General features: G+C 35.9%; 2 protein-coding genes across 2 annotated transcripts in view; one reads left to right on the forward strand and one right to left on the reverse strand.

Moving 5' to 3' along the window:
* Positions 1-24697, forward strand: part of LOC134671254 (acyl-CoA:lysophosphatidylglycerol acyltransferase 1-like) — a 610785-nt gene that overhangs the window by 585266 nt on the left and 822 nt on the right. The gene's annotated exons all lie outside the window — the stretch shown is intronic.
* LOC134671561 (uncharacterized) lies at positions 2351-4837 on the reverse strand. The gene has a single exon (XM_063529421.1). It carries the CDS (start codon positions 4835-4837, stop codon positions 2351-2353), a length of 2487 nt encoding a protein of 828 aa, XP_063385491.1.

Consider the following 24697-nt stretch of genomic DNA (forward strand, 5'->3'; position numbering starts at 1 on the left):
CGTGATTTTAACTTTTTTATTTCAATATCAGTACCCCTAGCATAAATTTTATTCAGTAGCATGACGTGACGTTCGCGTTTGCGATAAGTTTCATTTTGAATGGGATTGTGAGTTTCTAAAACGTCTCGCTTGGCGCGCTTCAAAATACCATACAAACTGAGACTTAACGCAAACACGTACGTCACGTCACGAATCAAAAGTCACAACAGGGGTTCAGGCGGTTCAGCATAGGTAACACACGATAGTGTACAGTCAGCAGCAGAAGTTTCTAAGCGCGCGAGGCGTTCAAAATTACCTTGACACGCTCTTATTCTCTTAATAATAAAGACGCGTCAAGATCGTTTTTAACATCTGGCCCGCTTAGAAACTTCTGCTGCTGACTATACCTCTTCTTCCTAGTCGAATCCTCATGTCTGAGGATCGTGACCACCGTAAATCGCTCTGTGCTGTAGTGCTCTCCATCCTGGCCGATTCATTGCCTTCCTTAAGGAACCCTGGAACCCCTCGCGTGTAATCTCTTGAATGGCGTCTTACCTTCAAATATTTAAAGCTGAATTAATTAATTTTATTAAATAGTAACCAGATTTACGAAAATGTTTGCTTTAAATTTGATATCCCCATTACCATAATTCATTTGTCTTAACTTTTAATTTATTCCCTCGAAAACATTCAAAGCGTCACAATACGAGGGAACTCAAGTTTTTTCGCTCAAGAATCCGAACAAAGTATCAAATAACTCTTCAGGCTAACAAACGCAATTTTTCATCCAAATCATATTTAGCTCGTTAAGGTCCCGAGTTATTTCTTCCGTGGAAAGGAAGAAAGATATTCTAGAGAGACGTATGAACGTTTACTAGAAGCCTTTCCCACAAGTTATCATAGTAAACTTTCATTAAGTACCTACGTTAACAAATATATATTATTTATTAGTTCATAGGAACTTAAAATACATACTTAAAAAAAAAACATAATTAAATAACTAACCTACAAAACTTAAACTAAATCTAAAAATCAATAAAACTAAACTTAAAATAAATGACTAAAAAATATCCACCTGCGGCATGGTGCCGTAGACGCTGGCGGCATTTCCTCGCTGTATTGCAATACTTATTTTTTGTGCGAGGAAGCTGCCAGAATAATAACATACATTACTTAGGTCGAAAAACATAAACAACCATTAAAAAGTTTTACTCTTAGTCGATACGATAATTTTCAATGAAAACATATTACAAGGCTCGATTCTGAAAATGTAAGATCTCTAATAGACCTCAACAAGTTACGATATGGATAATTTAAAGATATTTGTAAGATAGATATGTCAAATTTGACGTTTCCGCGATTGTGGAGGCCCTCTTGAACGATTTCGACAAGTTATGACTTAGATATCCAAGTCACATCTAGTCGATATCTAATGTAAATCTAGTTGATCTCTATATCGTTTCTAGATCTTGTGATTATCTCGTTTCCCGAATACGCGTGACAGTCTCTATACTCTTCGTGTTAAGTTATTAGATACTTTTGACGCATGCTTATGCTGACTGTACTATTAAATGGACCAAAATTATGTACAAAAAACCGGCCAAGTGCGAGTCGGACTCGCGCACGAAGGGTTCCGTACCATAAAGCAAAAAAAAAAACGGCAAAAATTCAAAAAGAAAACGGTCACCCATCCAGGTACTGACCACGCCCGACGTTGCTTAACTTTGGTCAAAAATCACGTTTGCTGTATGGGAGCCCCACTTAAATCTTTATTTTATTCTGTTTTTAGTATTTGTTGTTATAGCGGTTTTATAAACGACTGTAAAAATAATAAGGCACTGGTTTCGATGGTAAAACAAAATGTAATGAGACAGTAATAAATAGACAAAAATAGTAGCAAAAACCATAAACAAAATATACGTAAAAAAGGTAAACATATATAAAAAGGTTGTGTGTTGCACATTCTCCCCTTTTTTAGAGAGAGACGAGGACCTTCGCTAGTTTTCTTAGGGGTCTGCGCAGCACTCCGACGGCGGTAACAACATCCGCCACTCTTGTTATCCCGTCTCTACCAGGGTAAAGGGTGGTAATACGACCCTTGGGCCACGAGCCTCTTGGTAGGTTAGGATCGCAAACTATCACGATATCGCCTACTGCGACATTAGGCGGCGACCCTCCCCCCGCACGTGGTGCCAAGTAGGGTAGGTATTCCTTTACCCAGCGCTGCCAAAAATGGTCAGCCAGTCTCACCGCTCTGCGCCACTTGCTTGGCCTAAGTAGATCCGCCTCGGTCAGGGTAGCGGGTATGGGGCGGCCAGATGGAGATGTGAGTATGAAGTGGGCCGGTGTTAGAGCCTCATCAGCTTCGGGATCAAGCGACACATGCGTAAGCGGACGCGTATTTATTTACCAGGGCTTCAGCCTCCGCCAATAGTGTGCTCAAAACTTCGTCTGAGGGAGCCTGTTCTCTGAGGGTCACTTTTAAAGCTTCTTTAACACTGCGAACTAACCGCTCCCACGCTCCACCCATAAAAGGTGCTGCGGGAGGAATGAACCGCCAATTGATTGATTCGTTGGCGGCAAAATCTTCAACAGAGTCCCCGTAAAGAGCTCGTAACTCCCTGTTTGCCCCAACAAAGGCTGTTCCGTTGTCTGACCAGATCTCATGTGGTGTTCCTCGACGAGAAATAAAACGGCGTAGACACATTATGGCTGCGTCCGTCGATAAACTGTGTACCACTTCAAGATGTACGGCGCGGATGACGAGGCACGTAAATAGGGCAACGTAGCGCTTCTCCCTTCTTCGACCAACCGAAACAAGTATGGGTCCAAAGTAGTCCAGGCCGACGAAAGAGAACGGTCTTTGATGATGAGCCAAACGAGCCTCCGGTAGATCTCCCATCGGTGGTTGGAAAGTTCTGGCACGGTGAAGTTTGCAAAACTGGCAGTCATGGGCCACTACACGGACAGCATTTCTAAGGCCTAAAATCCAAAATCTTTGGTGGAGGTCGTTCAAGACTTTTTCTTTGTTCGCATGACCAGCTTTTTGATGATATCTGGCTATTAGCAGGCGTACTGTTGGATGTTTCCCGTCTAAAATCAGCGGTCGTTTAACTTCATCGGTGACGCCTGGTGCTGCGACTATACGACTGGACATTCGAAGTTGTTCGTTGTTATCTATGAAGGGGGACAGTGTGAAAAGGCGGCTGCTTCGTGGCAACGGGTCTCGATTCTTTATCCGCAAAATATCCTCTTTGAAAGAATCCAGTTGGCTTTGCCGCAAAATATGGCGCTCGGCAAGGTGTAAATCGGTCGCGGTTATTATTGGTGGGATGTTAGGGGGATTAAAGGTACCAGGAGAGGATGTGCAAGTTGGGTGGAAGGAACATAAGAGTCCTTCAAGACGAGGAAAATTGAAGTTAACATCTCGTCTTCTTATACTACGCATTCGCAATAGTGATATGAATTGATGCGCTTTTGCCGTTGCTCGCACCATTCTCAGCCATGAGCTGAATCGACTTGGATCCGCAGAGACTGGTGCGGGCAGATCAGTCTCGGTGATAAGATGAATGATATTTTTATACTCTTCGCGGCCTAGTCCGCTGACATCAATTTGAGGTTCAGCGGGCCAGTCCGAGGAAAAGAGAAAGGTAGGCCCTGAGATCCAGCGAGATTCTGGAGAGAGCACAAAACGTTTGACACGTGTGGCATCATCGGCTACGTTTAGGTCGCTCGGCACCCAATGCCACTCGCTGATGTTAGTAAGCTCCAGTATCTCGCCAACTCTATGAGATACAAAGGGTTTAAGGGTGCGCGCATCACTACGAAGCCAACCCAGCGCAGTCATTGAGTCGCACCAGAAAACACGTCTCATTGGCTTCAGTCGATGGGATTCGCATATCGACGTGGCAAGACGCGCGGCCATTAGAGCACCTTGAAGTTCTAAACGAGGAATGGAGACAGGCCTAATTGGGGACACGCGGACTTTACTGCATATGAGGGAGACCCCTACATCGCCATTTACATAAAGAAAGCGCCAATAGGCCACAGCGGCGAATGCGGACTCACTTGCATCCGAAAACACGTGCAATTGGCACTCTACTACCTCGAGATCGCTCAAGTTATAGCGGCGTGGTATCCGTAAACTGGAAGTTGAGATCAGGTCTTGAAACCATAACTTCCACGCGGCGCTGTCACATTGAGATAGCTCTTGGTCCCAGTTCAAACCCTTGCGCCAAGCGTCTTGAAACATAATACGACCACGAACGACGATTGGTGCAAGGATTCCTAGCGGGTCATAAATTCTCATTACGTGCACTAGAACCTCTCGCTTTGTTAGCTTCTCTGGCAACGCGGTATCTTTCCTAATACCAGTATTAAAACCAATCAGGTCGTTTCCGGGTTGCCAGATAAGACCTAGCGTGCGAACCGGCGTAGCCAGACGACCTAATTCAACGTCAACATTATTAGAGTGAGGGACCTCAAGCAATGATTCTTTAGGTAACAACGAAAGCGCACTAGGGTTATTCGACGTCCAGCCGCGCATTTCAAAACCGGCGTGAGCGTGTACGGTGTAAATATCGGCTGCCAGCTTGGCAGCCTTGCCGACGTCGTCTAAGCTAGTAATGCAATCGTCCATGTAATGGTCGTCGATGATTACTCGAGCCGCGTCAGGGTAAGTTTCCTGCCATTCTAAAGCATTTTTATTTTTTATGTGTATGGCAGTAAATGGGCTCGACGCGGCGCCAAAAATCATGGATGACATGCGGTACGTACTAATCGGTTCACCCGGGGTATCTCGCCACAAAAACCTTTGCGCGTCTCTGTCTTTTTCAATAATTTTGATCTGCGGAAACATTTCACGAATGTCAGCATTTAAAGCGACGGCACCCTCGCGAAAACGCATAAAAACACCCAGCAAAGGTTGCAAAAGATCAGGGCCAGTCAATACCGGTGTGAAGTTATCGGCCAAAGTTATCGGCGAACAAAAACCCGACCAAATTAAGAAGTCGAGATTTTTAATGTTTCTTTTCGTCGTTAAAAAGAGCGTAAGTACATTAGTTTAAGGAAAAGTTGAATGTCATCAATTCTATTAAGAACATTTCATTATAAATTTTACTATGTAGCTGAAAAACATGCATCGTGACTGGTCGTAGAATTTTGTACTTATCAAACAAAGAAAATCCTACTTTCTAGCCTACAAAACGCTTCAAGTCTATTATTTGTAAAAGCTATTGACAAGAGCTTTCATTTTTCTGTTAAAAAAACTTACTTTCTTTGATAATCAAAGATTTAACGATTGATAATAGTCAGCGCCCTAAAGATTCTAGACATATATTGATCAATTTGACCAACTTCCGGGTAGAAGACCACTGTCTAACTGACATCATCAGAAACTGTACATCAGAATCATTCATAAAACGCCTTCAGAACCCACTTAGCGAGATAACTGTAGCTGCATTAGCTAAAATAAAGTTAGCGGCGGAACGATTTTGTAAACTCATTTCAACAAAAGAAAATTTCATAACTTACATAAACTGAAAATTTACATCGAGAGCTTATAATTTAAGCTTTCATAATCCACCAATCTTGGTATTCTAAGTATTTTTTTTAAATAATTCATTGCAGGGTCAATGGCTGAAATATTCCAAATACACATAACTAATTTTGACCCACTTCTAGACGAAAGACCACTTTCATTTTGACATCATCCGGAACTGTACACCAAGATCTTTCATAAAACGCCTTCAGAACCCACTTAGCGAGCTTACTGTAGTTGCATCAGCTGAAAGAAAGTTATCGGCGGAACAGTATTATATCCTTTATTATTTTTTATTATTTATATTATAATTTTGACCCACTTCTAGACGAAAGACCACTTCCATTTTGACAACATCCGGAACTGTACACCAAGATCTTTTATAAAACGCCTTCAGAACCCACTTCGCGAGCTTACTGTAGTTGCATTAGCTGAAAGAAAGTTATCGGCGGAACAGTATTATATACATTATTAATTCAGAAAAAAAAAACTCTGAATCTCACAAGATTTGTGAATGTAAATCAAGAGCTTTTTCATAAAGCTTTCAGAATCTATTGTTTTAGGTGTTCTAAGATTTATTTTTTAAATAATTTTTGACCAAGTCCGTGGCCAAAATATTCCAAATGAACATCACTAATTTTGACCCACTTCTAGATGAAAGACCACTTTCATTTTGACATCATGCGAAACTTAAAACCAAGATCTTTCATAAAACGCCTTCAGAACCAAGTTAGCGAGCTAACTGTAGCTGCATTAGCTGAAATAAAATTAGCGGCGGAACGATTTTGTAAACTCATTTTCAACAAAAGAAAATTACATAACTTACATATACCGATAATTTACTTCGAGAGCTTTAATTTTAAGCTTTCAGAATCCACCAATCTAGGTATTCTAAGTATTTTATTTAAACAATTCATTGCAGAGTCAATGGCTGAGATATTCCAAATACACATAACTAATTTTGACCCACTTCTAGTCGAAAGACCACTTTCATTTTGACAACATTCGAAAGTGTACATCAAGATTTTTCATGAAACACCTTCAGAACCCACTTCGCGAGCTTACTGTAATTGCATCAGCTGAAAGAAAGTTATCGGCGGAACAATATTATATCCTTTATTAATTCAGAAAAAAAAATAACTATGGCTTTAAATCTTTCATGATTTGTGAATGTAAATCAAGAGCTTTTTCGAAAGCTTTCAGAATCTATTAACCTAGGTGTTCTAAGATTTTTTTGAATAATTTATAACCAAGTCCGTGACCAAAATATTATAAATGCACATCACTAATTTTGACCCACTTCTAGATGAAAGACCACTTTCATTTTGACATCATCCGAAACTTTACACCAAGATCTTTCATAAAACACCTTCAGAACCCAGTTAGTAAGCTAACTGTAGCTGCATCAGCTGAAATAAAGTTATCGGCGAAACAATATTATATCCTTTGTTAATTCAGAAAAAAAATGAATCTTTCATGATTTGTGAATGTAAATCAAGAGCTTTTTCTAAAGCTTTCAGAATCTATTAATCGAGGTGTACTTAGATTTTTTCTTAAATCATTAATGACCAAGATCGTGGTCAAACTATTCAAAATGCAAATCTCTAATTTTGACCCACTTCTAGATGAAAGACCACTTTCATTTTGACATCATCCGAAACTTTACACCAAGATCTTTCATAAAACACCTTCAGAACCCAGTTAGTAAGCTAACTGTAGCTGCATCAGCTGAAATAAAGTTATCGGCGAAACAATATTATATCCTTTGTTAATTCAGAAAAAAAATGAATCTTTCATGATTTGTGAATGTAAATCAAGAGCTTTTTCTAATGCTTTCAGAATCTATTTATCGAGGTGTACTTAGATTTTTTCTTAAATCATTAATGACCAAGATCGTGGTCAAACTATTCAAAATGCAAATCTCTAATTTTGACCCACTTCTAGATGAAAGACCACTTTCATTTTGACATCATCCGAAACTGTACACCAAGATCTTTCATAAAACGCCTTCAGAACCCAGTTAGCGAGCTAACTGTAGCTGCATTAGCTGAAATGAAGTTAGCGGCGGAACGATTTTGTAAACTCATTTTCAACAAAAGAAAATTTACATAACTTACATAAACTGATAATTTACATAGAGAGCTTTTATTATAAGCTTTCAGAATCCACCAATCTAGGTATTCTAAGTATTTTATTTAAATAATTCATTGCAGAGTCAATGGCTGAAATATTCCAAATATACATAATTAATTTTGACCCACTTCTAGTCGAAAGACCACTTTCATTTTGACAACATTCGAAACTGTACATCAAGATCTTTCATGAAACACCTTCAGAACCCATTTCGCGAGCTTACTGTAATTGCATCAGCTTAAAGAAAGTTATCGGCGGAACAATATTATATCCTTTATTAATTCAGAAAAAAAAAACTTTGGCTTTGAATCTTTCATGATTTAAGAATGTAAATCAAGAGCTTTTTCTTAAGCTTTCAGAATCTATTAACCTAGGTGTTCTAAGATTTTTTTTTAATAATTTATAACCAAGTCCGTGACCAAAATATTATAAATGCACATCACTAATTTTGACCCACTTCTAGATGAAAGACCACTTTCATTTTGACATCATCCGAAACTTTACACCAAGATCTTTCATAAAACGCCTTCAGAACCCAGTTAGTAAGCTAACTGTAGCTGCATCAGCTGAAATAAAGTTATCGGCGGAACAATATTATATCCTTTGTTAATTCAGAAAAAAAACTGAATCTTTCATGATTTGTGAATGTAAATCAAGAGCTTTTTCTAAAGCTTTCAGAATCTATTTATCGAGGTGTACTTAGATTTTTTCTTAAATCATTAATTCAAAATGCAAATCTCTAATTTTGACCCACTTCTAGATGAAAGACCACTTTCATTTTGACATCATCCGAAACTGTACACCAAGATCTTTCATAAAACGCCTTCAGAACCCAGTTAGCGAGCTAACTGTAGCTGCATTAGCTGAAATGAAGTTAGCGGCGGAACGATTTTGTAAACTCATTTTCAACAAAAGAAAATTTACATAACTTACATAAACTGATAATTTACATCGAGAGCTTTTATAATAAGCTTTCAGAATCCACCAATCTAGGTATTCTAAGTATTTTATTTAAATAATTCATTGCAGAGTCAATGGCTGAAATATTCCAAATACACATAATTAATTTTGACCCACTTCTAGTCGAAAGACCACATTCATTTTGACAACATTCGAAACTGTACATCAAGATTTTTCATGAAACACCTTCAGAACCCACTTCGCGAGCTTACTGTAATTGCATCAGCTGAAAGAAAGTTATCGGCGGAACAATATTATATCCTTTATTAATACAGAAAAAAAAAATAACTTTGGCTTTAAATTTTTCATGATTTGTGAATGTAAATCAAGAGCTTTTTCGAAATATTTCAGAGTCTATTAACCTAGGTGTTCTAAGATTTTTTTTAAATAATTTATAACCAAGTCCGTGACCAAAATATTATAAATGCACATCACTAATTTTGACCCACTTCTAGATGAAAGACCACTTTCATTTTGACAACATACGAAACTGTACATCAAGATCTTTCATGAAACACCTTCAGAACCCACTTCGCGAGCTAACTGTAGCTGCATTAGCTGAAATGAAGTTAGCGGCGGAACGATTTTGTAAACTCATTTTCAACAAAAGAAAATTTACATAACTTACATAAACTGATAATTTACATAGAGAGCTTTTATTATAAGCTTTCAGAATCCACCAATCTAGGTATTCTAAGTATTTTTTTTAAATAATTCATTGCAGAGTCAATGGCTGAAATATTCCAAATACACATAATTAATTTTGACCCACTTCTAGTCGAAAGACCACTTTCACTTTGACAACATTCGAAACTGTACATCAAGATCTTTCATGAAACACCTTCAGAACCCATTTCGCGAGCTTACTGTAATTGCATCAGCTTAAAGAAAGTTATCGGCGGAACAATATTATATCCTTTATTAATTCAGAAAAAAAAAACTTTGGCTTTGAATCTTTCATGATTTAAGAATGTAAATCAAGAGCTTTTTCTAAAGCTTTCAGAATCTATTAACCTAGGTGTTCTAAGATTTTTTTTTAATAATTTGTAACCAAATCCGTGACCAAAATATTATAAATGCACATCACTAATTTTGACCCACTTCTAGATGAAAGACCACTTTCATTTTGACATCATCCGAAACTTTACACAAAGATCTTTCATAAAACGCCTTCAGAACCCAGTTAGTAAGCTAACTGTAGCTGCATCAGCTGAAATAAAGTTATCGGCGGAACAATATTATATCCTTTGTTAATTCAGAAAAAAAACTGAATCTTTCATGATTTGTGAATGTAAATCAAGAGCTTTTTCTAAAGCTTTCAGAATCTATTTATCGAGGTGTACTTAGATTTTTTCTTAAATCATTAATGACCAAGATCGTGGTCAAACTATTCAAAATGCAAATCTCTAATTTTGACCCACTTCTAGATGAAAGACCACTTTCATTTTGACATCATTCGAAACTGTACATCAAGATTTTTCATGAAACACCTTCAGAACCCAGTTAGCGAGCTTACTGTAATTGCATCAGCTGAAAGAAAGTTATCGGCGGAACAATATTATATCCTTTATTAATACAGAAAAAAAAAATAACTTTGGCTTTAAATTTTTCATGATTTGTGAATGTAAATCAAGAGCTTTTTCGAAATATTTCAGAATCTATTTACCTAGGTGTTCTAAGATTTTTTTTAAATAATTTATAACCAAGTCCGTGACCAAAATATTATAAATGCACATCACTAATTTTGACCCACTTTTAGATGAAAGACCACTTTCATTTTGACAACATTCGAAACTGTACATCAAGATCTTTCATGAAACACCTTCAGAACCCACTTCGCGAGCTTACTGTAATTGCATCAGCTTAAAGAAAGTTATCGGAGGAACAATATTATATCCTTTATTAATTCAGAAAAAAAAAACTTTGGCTTTGAATCTTTCATGATTTAAGAATGTAAATCAAGAGCTTTTTCTAAAGCTTTCAGAATCTATTAACCTAGGTGTTCTAAGATTTTTTTTTAATAATTTATAACCAAGTCCGTGACCAAAATATTATAAATGCACATCACTAATTTTGACCCACTTCTAGATGAAAGACCACTTTTATTTTGACATCATCCGAAACTTTACACCAAGATCTTTCATAAAACGCCTTCAGAACCCAGTTAGTAAGCTAACTGTAGCTGCATCAGCTGAAATAAAGTTATCGGCGGAACAATATTATATCCTTTGTTAATTCAGAAAAAAAACTGAATCTTTCATGATTTGTGAATGTAAATCAAGAGCTTTTTCTAAAGCTTTCAGAATCTATTAATCGAGGTGTACTTAGATTTTTTCTTAAATGATTAATGACCAAGATCGTGGTCAAACTATTCAAAATGCAAATCACTAATTTTGACCCACTTCTAGATGAAAGACCACTTTCATTTTGACATCATCCGAAACTTTACACCAAGATCTTTCATAAAACGCCTTCAGAACCAAGTTAGCGAGCTAACTGTAGCTGCATTAGCTGAAATGAAATTAGCGGCGGAACGATTTTGTAAACTCATTTTCAACAAATGAAAATTACATAACTTACATATACCGATAATTTACATCGAGAGCTTTAATTTTAAGCTTTCAGAATCCACCAATCTAGGTATTCAAAGTATTTTATTTAAATAATTCATTGCAGAGTCAATGGCTGAAATATTCCAAACACACATAATTAATTTTGACCCACTTCTAGTCGAAAGACCACATTCATTTTGACAACATTCGAAACTGTACATCAAGATTTTTCATGAAACACCTTCAGAACCCACTTCGCGAGCTTACTGTAATTGCATCAGCTGAAAGAAAGTTATCGGCGGAACAATATTATATCCTTTATTAATACAGAAAAAAAAAATAACTTTGGCTTTAAATTTTTCATGATTTGTGAATGTAAATCAAGAGCTTTTTCGAAATATTTCAGAATCTATTAACCTAGGTGTTCTAAGATTTTTTTTAAATAATTTATAACCAAGTCCGTGACCAAAATATTATAAATGCACATCACTAATTTTGACCCACTTCTAGATGAAAGACCACTTTCATTTTGACAACATACGAAACTGTACATCAAGATCTTTCATGAAACACCTTCAGAACCCACTTCGCGAGCTAACTGTAGCTGCATTAGCTGAAATGAAGTTAGCGGCGGAACGATTTTGTAAACTCATTTTCAACAAAAGAAAATTTACATAACTTACATAAACTGATAATTTACATAGAGAGCTTTTATTATAAGCTTTCAGAATCCACCAATCTAGGTATTCTAAGTATTTTTTTTAAATAATTCATTGCAGAGTCAATGGCTGAAATATTCCAAATACACATAATTAATATTGACCCACTTCTAGTCGAAAGACCACTTTCACTTTGACAACATTCGAAACTGTACATCAAGATCTTTCATGAAACACCTTCAGAACCCATTTCGCGAGCTTACTGTAATTGCATCAGCTTAAAGAAAGTTATCGGCGGAACAATATTATATCCTTTATTAATTCAGAAAAAAAAAACTTTGGCTTTGAATCTTTCATGATTTAAGAATGTAAATCAAGAGCTTTTTCTAAAGCTTTCAGAATCTATTAACCTAGGTGTTCTAAGATTTTTTTTTAATAATTTGTAACCAAATCCGTGACCAAAATATTATAAATGCACATCACTATTTTTGACCCACTTCTAGATGAAAGACCACTTTCATTTTGACATCATCCGAAACTTTACACCAAGATCTTTCATAAAACGCCTTCAGAACCCAGTTAGCGAGCTAACTGTAGCTGCATTAGCTGAAATGAAGTTAGCGGCGGAACAATATTATATCCTTTGTTAATTCAGAAAAAAACCTGAATCGTACATGATCTGTGAATGTAAATCAAGAGCTTTTTCATAAAGCTTTCAGAATCTATTGTTTTAGGTGTCCTAAGATTTATTTTTCAAATAATTTATGACCAAGTCCGTGGCCAAAATATTCCAAATGAACATCACTAATTTTGACCCACTTTTAGATGAAAGACCACTACAATAGTTATGTGTATTTGGAATATTTCAGCCATTGACTCTGCAATGAATTATTTAAATAATATACTTGTGTTTCATGAAAGATCTTGATGTACAGTTTTGAATGTTGTCAAAATGAAAGTGGTCTTTCATCTAGAAGTGGGTCAAAATTAGTAATGTGCATTTATAATATTTTGGTCACGGACTTGGTTATAAATTATTAAAAAAAAATCTTAGAACACCTAGGTTAATAGATTCTGAAAGCTTTAGAAAAAGTTCTTGATTTACATTCAGAAATCATGAAAGATTCAAAGCCAGAAATATTTTTTTTTCTGAATTAATAAAGGATATAATATTGTTCCGCCGATAACTTTCTTTCAGCTGATGCAACTACAGTAAGCTCGCGAAGTGGGTTCTGAAGGTGTTTCATGAAAGATCTTGACGTACAGTTTCGAAAGTTGTCAAAATGAAAGTGGTCTTTCGACTAGAAGTTGGTCAAAATTAATTATGTGTATTTGGAATATTTCAGCCATTGACTCTGCAATGAATTATTTAAATAAAATACTTAGAATACCTAGATTGGTGGATTCTGAAAGCTTATAATAAAAGCTCTCTATGTAAATTATCAGTTTATGTAAGTTATGTATATTTTCTTTTGTTGAAAATGAGTTTACAAAATCGTTCCGCCGCTAACTTCATTTCAGCTAATGCAGCTACAGTTAGCTCGCTAACTGGGTTCTGAAGGCGTTTTATGAAAGATCTTGGTGTACAGTTTCGGATGATGTCAAAATGAAAGTGGTCTTTCATCTAGAAGTGGGTCAAAATTAGAGATTTGCATTTGGAATAGTTTGACCACGATCTTGGTCATTAATGATTTAAGAAAAAATCTAAGTACACCTCGATAAATAGATTCTGAAAGCTTTAGAAAAAGCTCTTGATTTACATTCACAAATCATGAAAGATTCATTTTTTTCTGAATTAACAAAGGATATAATATTGTTTCGCCGATAACTTTATTTCAGCTGATGCAGCTACAGTTAGCTTACTAACTGGGTTCTGAAGGCGTTTTATGAAAGATCTTGGTGTAAAGTTTCGGATGATGTCAAAATGAAAGTGGTCTTTCATCTAGAAGTGGGTCAAAATTAGTGATGTGCATTTATAATATTTTGGTCACGGACTTGGTTATAAATTATTTAAAAAAAATCTTAGAACACCTAGGTTAATAGATTCTGAAAGCTATCGAAAAAGCTCTTGATTTACATTCACAAATCATGAAAGATTTAAAGCCAAAGTTATTTTTTTTTCTGAATTAATAAAGGATATAATATTGTTCCGCCGATAACTTTCTTTCAGCTGATGCAATTACAGTAAGCTCGCGAAGTGGGTTCTGAAGGTGTTTCATGAAAAATCTTGATGTACAGTTTCGAATGTTGTCAAAATGAAAGTGGTCTTTCGACTAGAAGTGGGTCAAAATTAATTATGTGTATTTGGAATATTTCAGCCATTGACTCTGCAATGAATTATTTAAATAAAATACTTAGAATACCTAGATTGGTGGATTCTGAAAGCTTATTATAAAAGCTCTCGATGTAAGTTATCAGTATATGTAAGTAATGTAAATTTTCTTTTGTTGAAAATGAGTTTACAAAATCGTTCCGCCGCTAACTTCATTTCAGCTAATGCAGCTACAGTTAGCTTACTAACTGGGTTCTGAAGGCGTTTTATGAAAGATCTTGGTGTAAAGTTTCGGATGATGTCAAAATGAAAGTGGTCTTTCATCTAGAAGTGGGTCAAAATTAGTGATGTTCATTTGGAATATTTTGGCCACGGACTTGGTCATAAATTATTTAAAAAATAAATCTTAGAACACCTAAAACAATAGATTCTGAAAGCTTTATGAAAAAGCTCTTGATTTACATTCACAACTCTTGTGAGATTCAGAGTTTTTTTTTCTGAATTAATAATGTACATAATATTGTTCCGCCGATAACTTTCTTTCAGCTGATGCAACTACAGTAAGCTCGCGAAGTGGGTTCTGAAGGTGTTTCATGAAAGATCTTGATGTACAGTTTCGAATGTTGTCAAAATGAAAGTGGTCTTTTATCTAGAAGTGGGTCAAAATTAGTGATGTTCATTTGGAATATTTTGGCCACGGACTTGGTCATAAATTATTTAAAAAATAAATCTTAGAACACCTAAAACAATAGATTCTGAAAGCTTTATGAAAAAGCTCTTGATTTACATTCACAACTCTTGTGAGATTCAGAGTTTTTTTTTCTGAATGAATAATGTACATAATATTGTTCCGCCGATAACTTTCTTTCAGCTGATGCAGCTACAGTTAGCTTACTAACTGGGTTCTGAAGGCGTTTTATGAAAGATCTTGGTGTAAAGTTTCGGATGATGTCAAAATGAAAGTGGTCTTTCATCTAGAAGTGGGTCAAAATTAGTGATGTGCATTTATAATATTTTGGTCACGGACTTGGTTATAAATTATTTAAAAAAAATCTTAGAACACCTAGGTTAATAGATTCTGAAAGCTATCGAAAAAGCTCTTGATTTACATTCACAAATCATGAAAGATTTAAAGCCAAAGTTATTTTTTTTTCTGAATTAATAAAGGATATAATATTGTTCCGCCGATAACTTTCTTTCAGCTGATGCAATTACAGTAAGCTCGCGAAGTGGGTTCTGAAGGTGTTTCATGAAAAATCTTGATGTACAGTTTCGAATGTTGTCAAAATGAAAGTGGTCTTTCGACTAGAAGTGGGTCAAAATTAATTATGTGTATTTGGAATATTTCAGCCATTGACTCTGCAATGAATTATTTAAATAAAATACTTAGAATACCTAGATTGGTGGATTCTGAAAGCTTATTATAAAAGCTCTCGATGTAAGTTATCAGTATATGTAAGTAATGTAAATTTTCTTTTGTTGAAAATGAGTTTACAAAATCGTTCCGCCGCTAACTTCATTTCAGCTAATGCAGCTACAGTTAGCTTACTAACTGGGTTCTGAAGGCGTTTTATGAAAGATCTTGGTGTAAAGTTTCGGATGATGTCAAAATGAAAGTGGTCTTTCATCTAGAAGTGGGTCAAAATTAGTGATGTTCATTTGGAATATTTTGGCCACGGACTTGGTCATAAATTATTTAAAAAATAAATCTTAGAACACCTAAAACAATAGATTCTGAAAGCTTTATGAAAAAGCTCTTGATTTACATTCACAACTCTTGTGAGATTCAGAGTTTTTTTTTCTGAATTAATAATGTACATAATATTGTTCCGCCGATAACTTTCTTTCAGCTGATGCAACTACAGTAAGCTCGCGAAGTGGGTTCTGAAGGTGTTTCATGAAAGATCTTGATGTACAGTTTCGAATGTTGTCAAAATGAAAGTGGTCTTTTATCTAGAAGTGGGTCAAAATTAGTGATGTTCATTTGGAATATTTTGGCCACGGACTTGGTCATAAATTATTTAAAAAATAAATCTTAGAACACCTAAAACAATAGATTCTGAAAGCTTTATGAAAAAGCTCTTGATTTACATTCACAACTCTTGTGAGATTCAGAGTTTTTTTTTCTGAATGAATAATGTACATAATATTGTTCCGCCGATAACTTTCTTTCAGCTGATGCAACTACAGTAAGCTCGCGAAGTGGGTTCTGAAGGTGTTTCATGAAAGATCTTGATGTACAGTTTTGAATGTTGTCAAAATGAAAGTGGTCTTTCATCTAGAAGTGGGTCAAAATTAGTGATGTGCATTTATAATATTTTGGTCACGGACTTGGTTATAAATTATTAAAAAAAAATCTTAGAACACCTAGGTTAATAGATTCTGAAAGCTTTAGAAAAAGTTCTTGATTTACATTCAGAAATCATGAAAGATTCAAAGCCAGAAATATTTTTTTTTCTGAATTAATAAAGGATATAATATTGTTCCGCCGATAACTTTCTTTCAGCTGATGCAACTACAGTAAGCTCGCGAAGTGGGTTCTGAAGGTGTTTCATGAAAGATCTTGACGTACAGTTTCGAAAGTTGTCAAAATGAAAGTGGTCTTTCGACTAGAAGTTGGTCAAAATTAATTATGTGTATTTGGAATATTTCAGCCATTGACTCTGCAATGAATTATTTAAATAAAATACTTAGAATACCTAGATTGGTGGATTCTGAAAGCTTATAATAAAAGCTCTCTATGTAAATTATCAGTTTATGTAAGTTATGTATATTTTCTTTTGTTGAAAATGAGTTTACAAAATCGTTCCGCCGCTAACTTCATTTCAGCTAATGCAGCTACAGTTAGCTCGCTAACTGGGTTCTGAAGGCGTTTTATGAAAGATCTTGGTGTACAGTTTCGGATGATGTCAAAATGAAAGTGGTCTTTCATCTAGAAGTGGGTCAAAATTAGAGATTTGCATTTGGAATAGTTTGACCACGATCTTGGTCATTAATGATTTAAGAAAAAATCTAAGTACACCTCGATAAATAGATTCTGAAAGCTTTAGAAAAAGCTCTTGATTTACATTCACAAATCATGAAAGATTCATTTTTTTCTGAATTAACAAAGGATATAATATTGTTTCGCCGATAACTTTATTTCAGCTGATGCAGCTACAGTTAGCTTACTAACTGGGTTCTGAAGGCGTTTTATGAAAGATCTTGGTGTAAAGTTTCGGATGATGTCAAAATGAAAGTGGTCTTTCATCTAGAAGTGGGTCAAAATTAGTGATGTGCATTTATAATATTTTGGTCACGGACTTGGTTATAAATTATTTAAAAAAAATCTTAGAACACCTAGGTTAAAAGATTCTGAAAGCTTTCGAAAAAGCTCTTGATTTACATTCACAAATCATGAAAGATTTAAAGCCAAAGTTATTTTTTTTTTCTGAATTAATAAAGGATATAATATTGTTCCGCCGATAACTTTCTTTCAGCTGATGCAATTACAGTAAGCTCGCGAAGTGGGTTCTGAAGGTGTTTCATGAAAAATCTTGATGTACAGTTTCGAATGTTGTCAAAATGAAAGTGGTCTTTCGACTAGAAGTGGGTCAAAATTAATTATGTGTATTTGGAATATTTCAGCCATTGACTCTGCAATGAATTATTTAAATAAAATACTTAGAATACCTAGATTGGTGGATTCTGAAAGCTTATTATAAAAGCTCTCGATGTAAGTTATCAGTATATGTAAGTAATGTAAATTTTCTTTTGTTGAAAATGAGTTTACAAAATCGTTCCGCCGCTAACTTCATTTCAGCTAATGCAGCTACAGTTAGCTTACTAACTGGGTTCTGAAGGCGTTTTATGAAAGATCTTGGTGTAAAGTTTCGGATGATGTCAAAATGAAAGTGGTCTTTCATCTAGAAGTGGGTCAAAATTAGTGATGTTCATTTGGAATATTTTGGCCACGGACTTGGTCATAAATTATTTAAAAAATAAATCTTAGAACACCTAAAACAATAGATTCTGAAAGCTTTATGAAAAAGCTCTTGATTTACATTCACATCTCTTGTGAGATTCAGAGTTTTTTTTTCTGAATTAATAATGTACATAATATTGTTCCGCCGATAACTTTCTTTCAGCTGATGCAACTACAGTAAGCTCGCGAAGTGGGATCTGAAGGTGTTTCATGAAAGATCTTGATGTACAGTTTCGAATGTTGTCAAAATGAAAGTGGTCTTTCATCTAGAAGTGGGTCAAAATTAGTGATGTGCATTTATAATATTTTGGTCACGGACTTGGTTATAAATTTTTTAAAAAAAATCTTAGAACACCTAGGTTAATAGATTCTGAAATATTTCGAAAAAGCTCTTGATTTACATTCACAAATCATGAAAAATTTAAAGCCAAAGTTATTTTTTTTTCTGTATTAATAAAGGATATAATATTGTTCCGCCGATAACTTTCTTTCAGCTGATGCAATTACAGTAAGCTCGCGAAGTGGGTTCTGAAGGTGTTTCATGAAAAATCTTGATGTACAGTTTCGAATGTTGTCAAAATGAAAGTGGTCTTTCGACTAGAAGTGGGTCAAAATTAATTATGTGTATTTGGAATATTTCAGCCATTGACTCTGCAATGAATTATTTAAATAAAATACTTAGAATACCTAGATTGGTGGATTCTGAAAGCTTATTATAAAAGCTCTCGATGTAAATTATCAGTTTATGTAAGTTATGTAAATTTTCTTTTGTTGAAAATGAGTTTACAAAATCGTTCCGCCGCTAACTTCATTTCAGCTAATGCAGCTACAGTTAGCTCGCTAACTGGGTTCTGAAGGCGTTTTATGAAAGATCTTGGTGTATAGTTTCGGATGATGTCAAAATGAAAGTGGTCTTTCATCTAGAAGTGGGTCAAAATTAGAGATTTGCATTTTGAATAGTTTGACCACGATCTTGGTCATTAATGATTTAAGAAAAAATCTAAGTACACCTCGATAAATAGATTCTGAAAGCTTTAGAAAAAGCTCTTGATTTACATTCACAAATCATGAAAGATTCAGTTTTTTTTCTGAATTAACAAAGGATATAATATTGTTCCGCCGATAACTTTATTTCAGCTGATGCAGCTACAGTTAGCTTACTAACTGGGTTCTGAAGGCGTTTTATGAAAGATCTTGGTGTAAAGTTTCGGATGATGTCAAAATGAAAGTGGTCTTTCATCTAGAAGTGGGTCAAAATTAGTGATGTGCATTTATATTATTTTGGTCACGGACTTGGTTATAAATTATTAAAAAAAAATCTTAGAACACCTAGGTTAATAGATTCTGAAAGCTTTAGAAAAAGCTCTTGATTTACATTCTTAAATCATGAAAGATTCAAAGCCAAAGTTTTTTTTTTCTGAATTAATAAAGGATATAATATTGTTCCGCCGATAACTTTCTTTAAGCTGATGCAATTACAGTAAGCTCGCGAAATGGGTTCTGAAGGTGTTTCATGAAAGATCTTGATGTACAGTTTCGAATGGTGTCAAAATGAAAGTGGTCTTTCGACTAGAAATGGGTCAAAATTAATTATGTGTATTTGGAATATTTCAGCCATTGACTCTGCAATGAATTATTTAAATAAAATACTTAGAATACCTAAATTGGTGGATTCTGAAAGCTTATAATAAAAGCTCTCTATGTAAATTATCAGTTTATGTAAGTTATGTAAATTTTCTTTTGTTGAAAATGAGTTTACAAAATCGTTCCGCCGCTAACTTCATTTCAGCTACTGCAGCTACAGTTAGCTCGCTAACTGGGTTCTGAAGGCGTTTTATGAAAGATCTTGGTGTACAGTTTCGGATGATGTCAAAATGAAAGTGGTCTTTCATCTAGAAGTGGGTCAAAATTAGAGATTTGCATTTTGAATAGTTTGACCACGATCTTGGTCATTAATGATTTAAGAAAAAATCTAAGTACACCTCGATAAATAGATTCTGAAAGCTTTAGAAAAAGCTCTTGATTTACATTCACAAATCATGATAGATTCATTTTTTTCTGAATTAACAAAGGATATAATATTGTTTCGCCGATAACTTTATTTCAGCTGATGCAGCTACAGTTAGCTTACTAACTGGGTTCTGAAGGTGTTTTATGAAAGATCTTGGTGTAAAGTTTCGGATGATGTCAAAATGAAAGTGGTCTTTCATCTAGAAGTGGGTCAAAATTAGACATTTGCATTTTGAATAGTTTGACCACGATCTTGGTCATCAATGATTTAAGAAAAAATCTAAGTACACCTCGATTAATAGATTCTGAAAGCTTTAGAAAAAGCTCTTGATTTACATTCACAAATCATGAAAGATTCATTTTTTTTCTGAATTAACAAAGGATATAATATTGTTTCGCCGATAACTTTATTTCAGCTGATGCAGCTACAGTTAGCTTACTAACTGGGTTCTGAAGGTGTTTTATGAAAGATCTTGGTGTAAAGTTTCGGATGATGTCAAAATGAAAGTGGTCTTTCATCTAGAAGTGGGTCAAAATTAGTGATGTGCATTTATAATATTTTGGTCACGGACTTGGTTATAAATTATTAAAAAAAATCTTAGAACACCTAGGTTAATAGATTCTGAAAGCTTTCGAAAAAGCTCTTGATTTACATTCACAAATCATGAAAGATTTAAAGCCATAGTTATTTTTTTTTCTGAATTAATAAAGGATATAATATTGTTCCGCCGATAACTTTCTTTCAGCTGATGCAATTACAGTAAGCTCGCGAAGTGGGTTCTGAAGGTGTTTCATGAAAAATCTTGATGTACACTTTCGAATGTTGTCAAAATGAAAGTGGTCTTTCGACTAGAAGTGGGTCAAAATTAGTTATGTGTATTTGGAATATCTCAGCCATTGACTCTGCAATGAATTGTTTAAATAAAATACTTAGAATACCTAGATTGGTGGATTCTGAAAGCTTAAAATTAAAGCTCTCGAAGTAAATTATCGGTATATGTAAGTTATGTAATTTTCTTTTGTTGAAAATGAGTTTACAAAATCGTTCCGCCGCTAATTTTATTTCAGCTAATGCAGCTACAGTTAGCTCGCTAACTTGGTTCTGAAGGCGTTTTATGAAAGATCTTGGTTTTAAGTTTCGCATGATGTCAAAATGAAAGTGGTCTTTCATCTAGAAGTGGGTCAAAATTAGTGATGTTCATTTGGAATATTTTGGCCACGGACTTGGTCAAAAATTATTTAAAAAATAAATCTTAGAACACCTAAAACAATAGATTCTGAAAGCTTTATGAAAAAGCTCTTGATTTACATTCACAAATCTTGTGAGATTCAGAGTTTTTTTTTTCTGAATTAATAATGTATATAATACTGTTCCGCCGATAACTTTCTTTCAGCTAATGCAACTACAGTAAGCTCGCGAAGTGGGTTCTGAAGGCGTTTTATAAAAGATCTTGGTGTACAGTTCCGGATGTTGTCAAAATGGAAGTGGTCTTTCGTCTAGAAGTGGGTCAAAATTATAATATAAATAATAAAAAATAATAAAGGATATAATACTGTTCCGCCGATAACTTTCTTTCAGCTGATGCAACTACAGTAAGCTCGCTAAGTGGGTTCTGAAGGCGTTTTATGAAAGATCTTGGTGTACAGTTCCGGATGATGTCAAAATGAAAGTGGTCTTTCGTCTAGAAGTGGGTCAAAATTAGTTATGTGTATTTGGAATATTTCAGCCATTGACTCTGCAATGAATTATTAAAAAAAAATACTTAGAATACCAAGATTGGTGGATTATGAAAGCTTAAATTATAAGCTCTCGATGTAAATTTTCAGTTTATGTAAGTTATGAAATTTTCTTTTGTTGAAATGAGTTTACAAAATCGTTCCGCCGCTAACTTTATTTTAGCTAATGCAGCTACAGTTATCTCGCTAAGTGGGTTCTGAAGGCGTTTTATGAATGATTCTGATGTACAGTTTCTGATGATGTCAGTTAGACAGTGGTCTTCTACCCGGAAGTTGGTCAAATTGATCAATATATGTCTAGAATCTTTAGGGCGCTGACTATTATCAATCGTTAAATCTTTGATTATCAAAGAAAGTAAGTTTTTTTAACAGAAAAATGAAAGCTCTTGTCAATAGCTTTTACAAATAATAGACTTGAAGCGTTTTGTAGGCTAGAAAGTAGGATTTTCTTTGTTTGATAAGTACAAAATTCTACGACCAGTCACGATGCATGTTTTTCAGCTACATAGTAAAATTTATGATGAAATGTTCTTAATAGAATTGATGACATTCAACTTTTCCTTAAACTAATGTACTTACGCTCTTTTTAACGACGAAAAGAAACATTAAAAATCTCGACTTCTTAATTTGGTCGGGTTTTTGTTCGCCGATAACTTTGGCCGATAACTTCACACCGGTCCAGTCAATAACAAAGAGTTTAATGACACGCCGTGAGATTTTGCAGCCGCGTCGTGTACCGTTCGCAACTTATTGGGTTTTTTTGGATTAATCACGCCAAAGTGCGGTAGATACCAAACGGGACGTCCAGAAGCAGGGCGAGAAGAACATTGTTCAGCGTATTCTTTGGATAGCATGTCATGAATATTGCGACGATAACGTTCAGCATAGCAAGGATCTTTAATCATTTTCTTTTCTAAGCTGAGGAATCTGGACAGTGCTAACTTGTAACTGTCAGGAATGTCCAGATTATCAGCCTTCCATAGCAATCCTACCTCAAAACGACCACCCGGCAGACGGTGAGCTGTGCTCTCTAGTACTTGTATGGCACGCTCATCATCAGCGTTGCGGGCCTCTTTTTTCGATATACCAATTGAATCGATCTTAAATTGCTCCCTAATAAGTCGCTCTACAGTAAAATAATCACTATCGGAGTCAAGTTCGCTTACTGCGATATGATTGACAACGTCAACCCGTTTAGTCTTGCTGCAACCGAAACCAAACAAAACCCAGCCAAGAGCTGTTAAAATAGCTGCAGGTTGTGTCCTGGTTCCTTTGCGCACGTCTTTAGCGAATGACAAATGCCAATTGTCAAGTCCTATAATCAGCATGGGCTTTATGTCCCCGTAGTAAAATTCACCGGCTATATCAGCTAAATAAGGGTACTTACGCACACTATCTTGATGCGCACACTGCCGCGCAGCACCTAAACTATTAGTCGATCTAGCCTTTTTAATAGAGTGAACTTCGGTTGAATGACGACCCTGTATATTAAAATTGACATACTGCACTTTAACGTCCTTGCTTAAACCAAGTACGCAATCTACGTGAATTACCCTATCGGAGGTTTTCGCGCCAATTCGTGAAGTAATTTCAGAGTCAATATACGTGCCTGAGGACCCATCGTCCAATAACGCGAATGTGTCAACGCTACCAGAGGGTCCAGACACAGTGACGGCAACTATTTTTAACAACGGCCGTTCAGAAGGCACTTTGGGTGATGAAGAGGTCGCATGCGTCAGAATATCGTGTTCCGAGTCGTCAGGTAGTGGAGCTGCAGCGGACGCGTCGGGCAGGCTGCCGGCCGCGGGCGCGGTCACGCCAGACGTCGATGGCACTTGCTCGTCGTCGTCGTCGTCGGAGTCGCCGTCGGCGGTGCCGTCGTTGTCCTCCACGTCGATGTGCGCAGTAACGACACGTTCAAATTTAGACCCGTGTAACAAATTATGATGACGCATTTCGCAACCTTCTACGCTACATACTTTTTTCATACATGAAGTTTTGTTCTTATGGAAACCTTTTTTCAAACACCTATGACATATTTTATTCTTTTTGATAAATTGCCACCTATCATTTATTGACAGTTTGACAAACTTGTCACAATCAGATAAGTCATGGTTTTGTTTGCATAATGAACAATTATTACCAGAATCATTAGTATTTACTGATGTTGGAATACTACCGGACGAATGATTATTTTCAGCAATAACGTTTACTCTGTCCCTACTACCGATCGGCCGGGAATTTAGGGCCGGCGCATAGTCAACTGCGCCTCCAAATCGGCATTGCAGGTCGACTTCGCGCGAGAGGAAATCGGCAAACATTTCAATTTTTGAAGCGTTACCATTGCACGATTGAGCATAATCTAACCACCGTGGACGCAGCAGCGCAGGCAGCTTGCTCCATAGTGCTTGAAACAGCTCAGGCGAGCGTAAATGGTCGGGCTTATTTAACATGCGGATAACCTCTACGCAGTTACGAATACGACTTGCGAAAATCACTAGATCCTTACCGTCGTAGCTTACCTTAGGTAGGGCACGCACCGCTGTCACCTCATGCATGACGACGAGCTCGGGACGGCCGAAACGCGCGTCCAGCGCGGCCACTACCGCGCCGGGGTCGCGGGCCGCTGCCAGCAGGCCCGCCACGGCCTCGCGCGCCGCCCCTCGTAGGGCGCGTGATAACCTAGCTAAATTTTCAGTAGGCGAGAAACTATCTGCTTTATTTTCGTACACTCTTTTTAAAGCTAACCAATCTAAATATGACTTGCCGTCAAAGGTCGGCAGCTCCGTCTTCGTTTGGTTCACTTTATTTATTAACTTATCGAGCGAATTTACTAAGCGAGTCACTCCTCCGTCTTCAGGGCGAATTTGCTCAGGAGAGTTTTCGTATGCC

This window comes from Cydia fagiglandana, chromosome 15 (assembly GCF_963556715.1).
Source record: "Cydia fagiglandana chromosome 15, ilCydFagi1.1, whole genome shotgun sequence".
In the NCBI taxonomy this organism is placed as follows: Eukaryota; Metazoa; Arthropoda; class Insecta; order Lepidoptera; family Tortricidae; genus Cydia; species Cydia fagiglandana.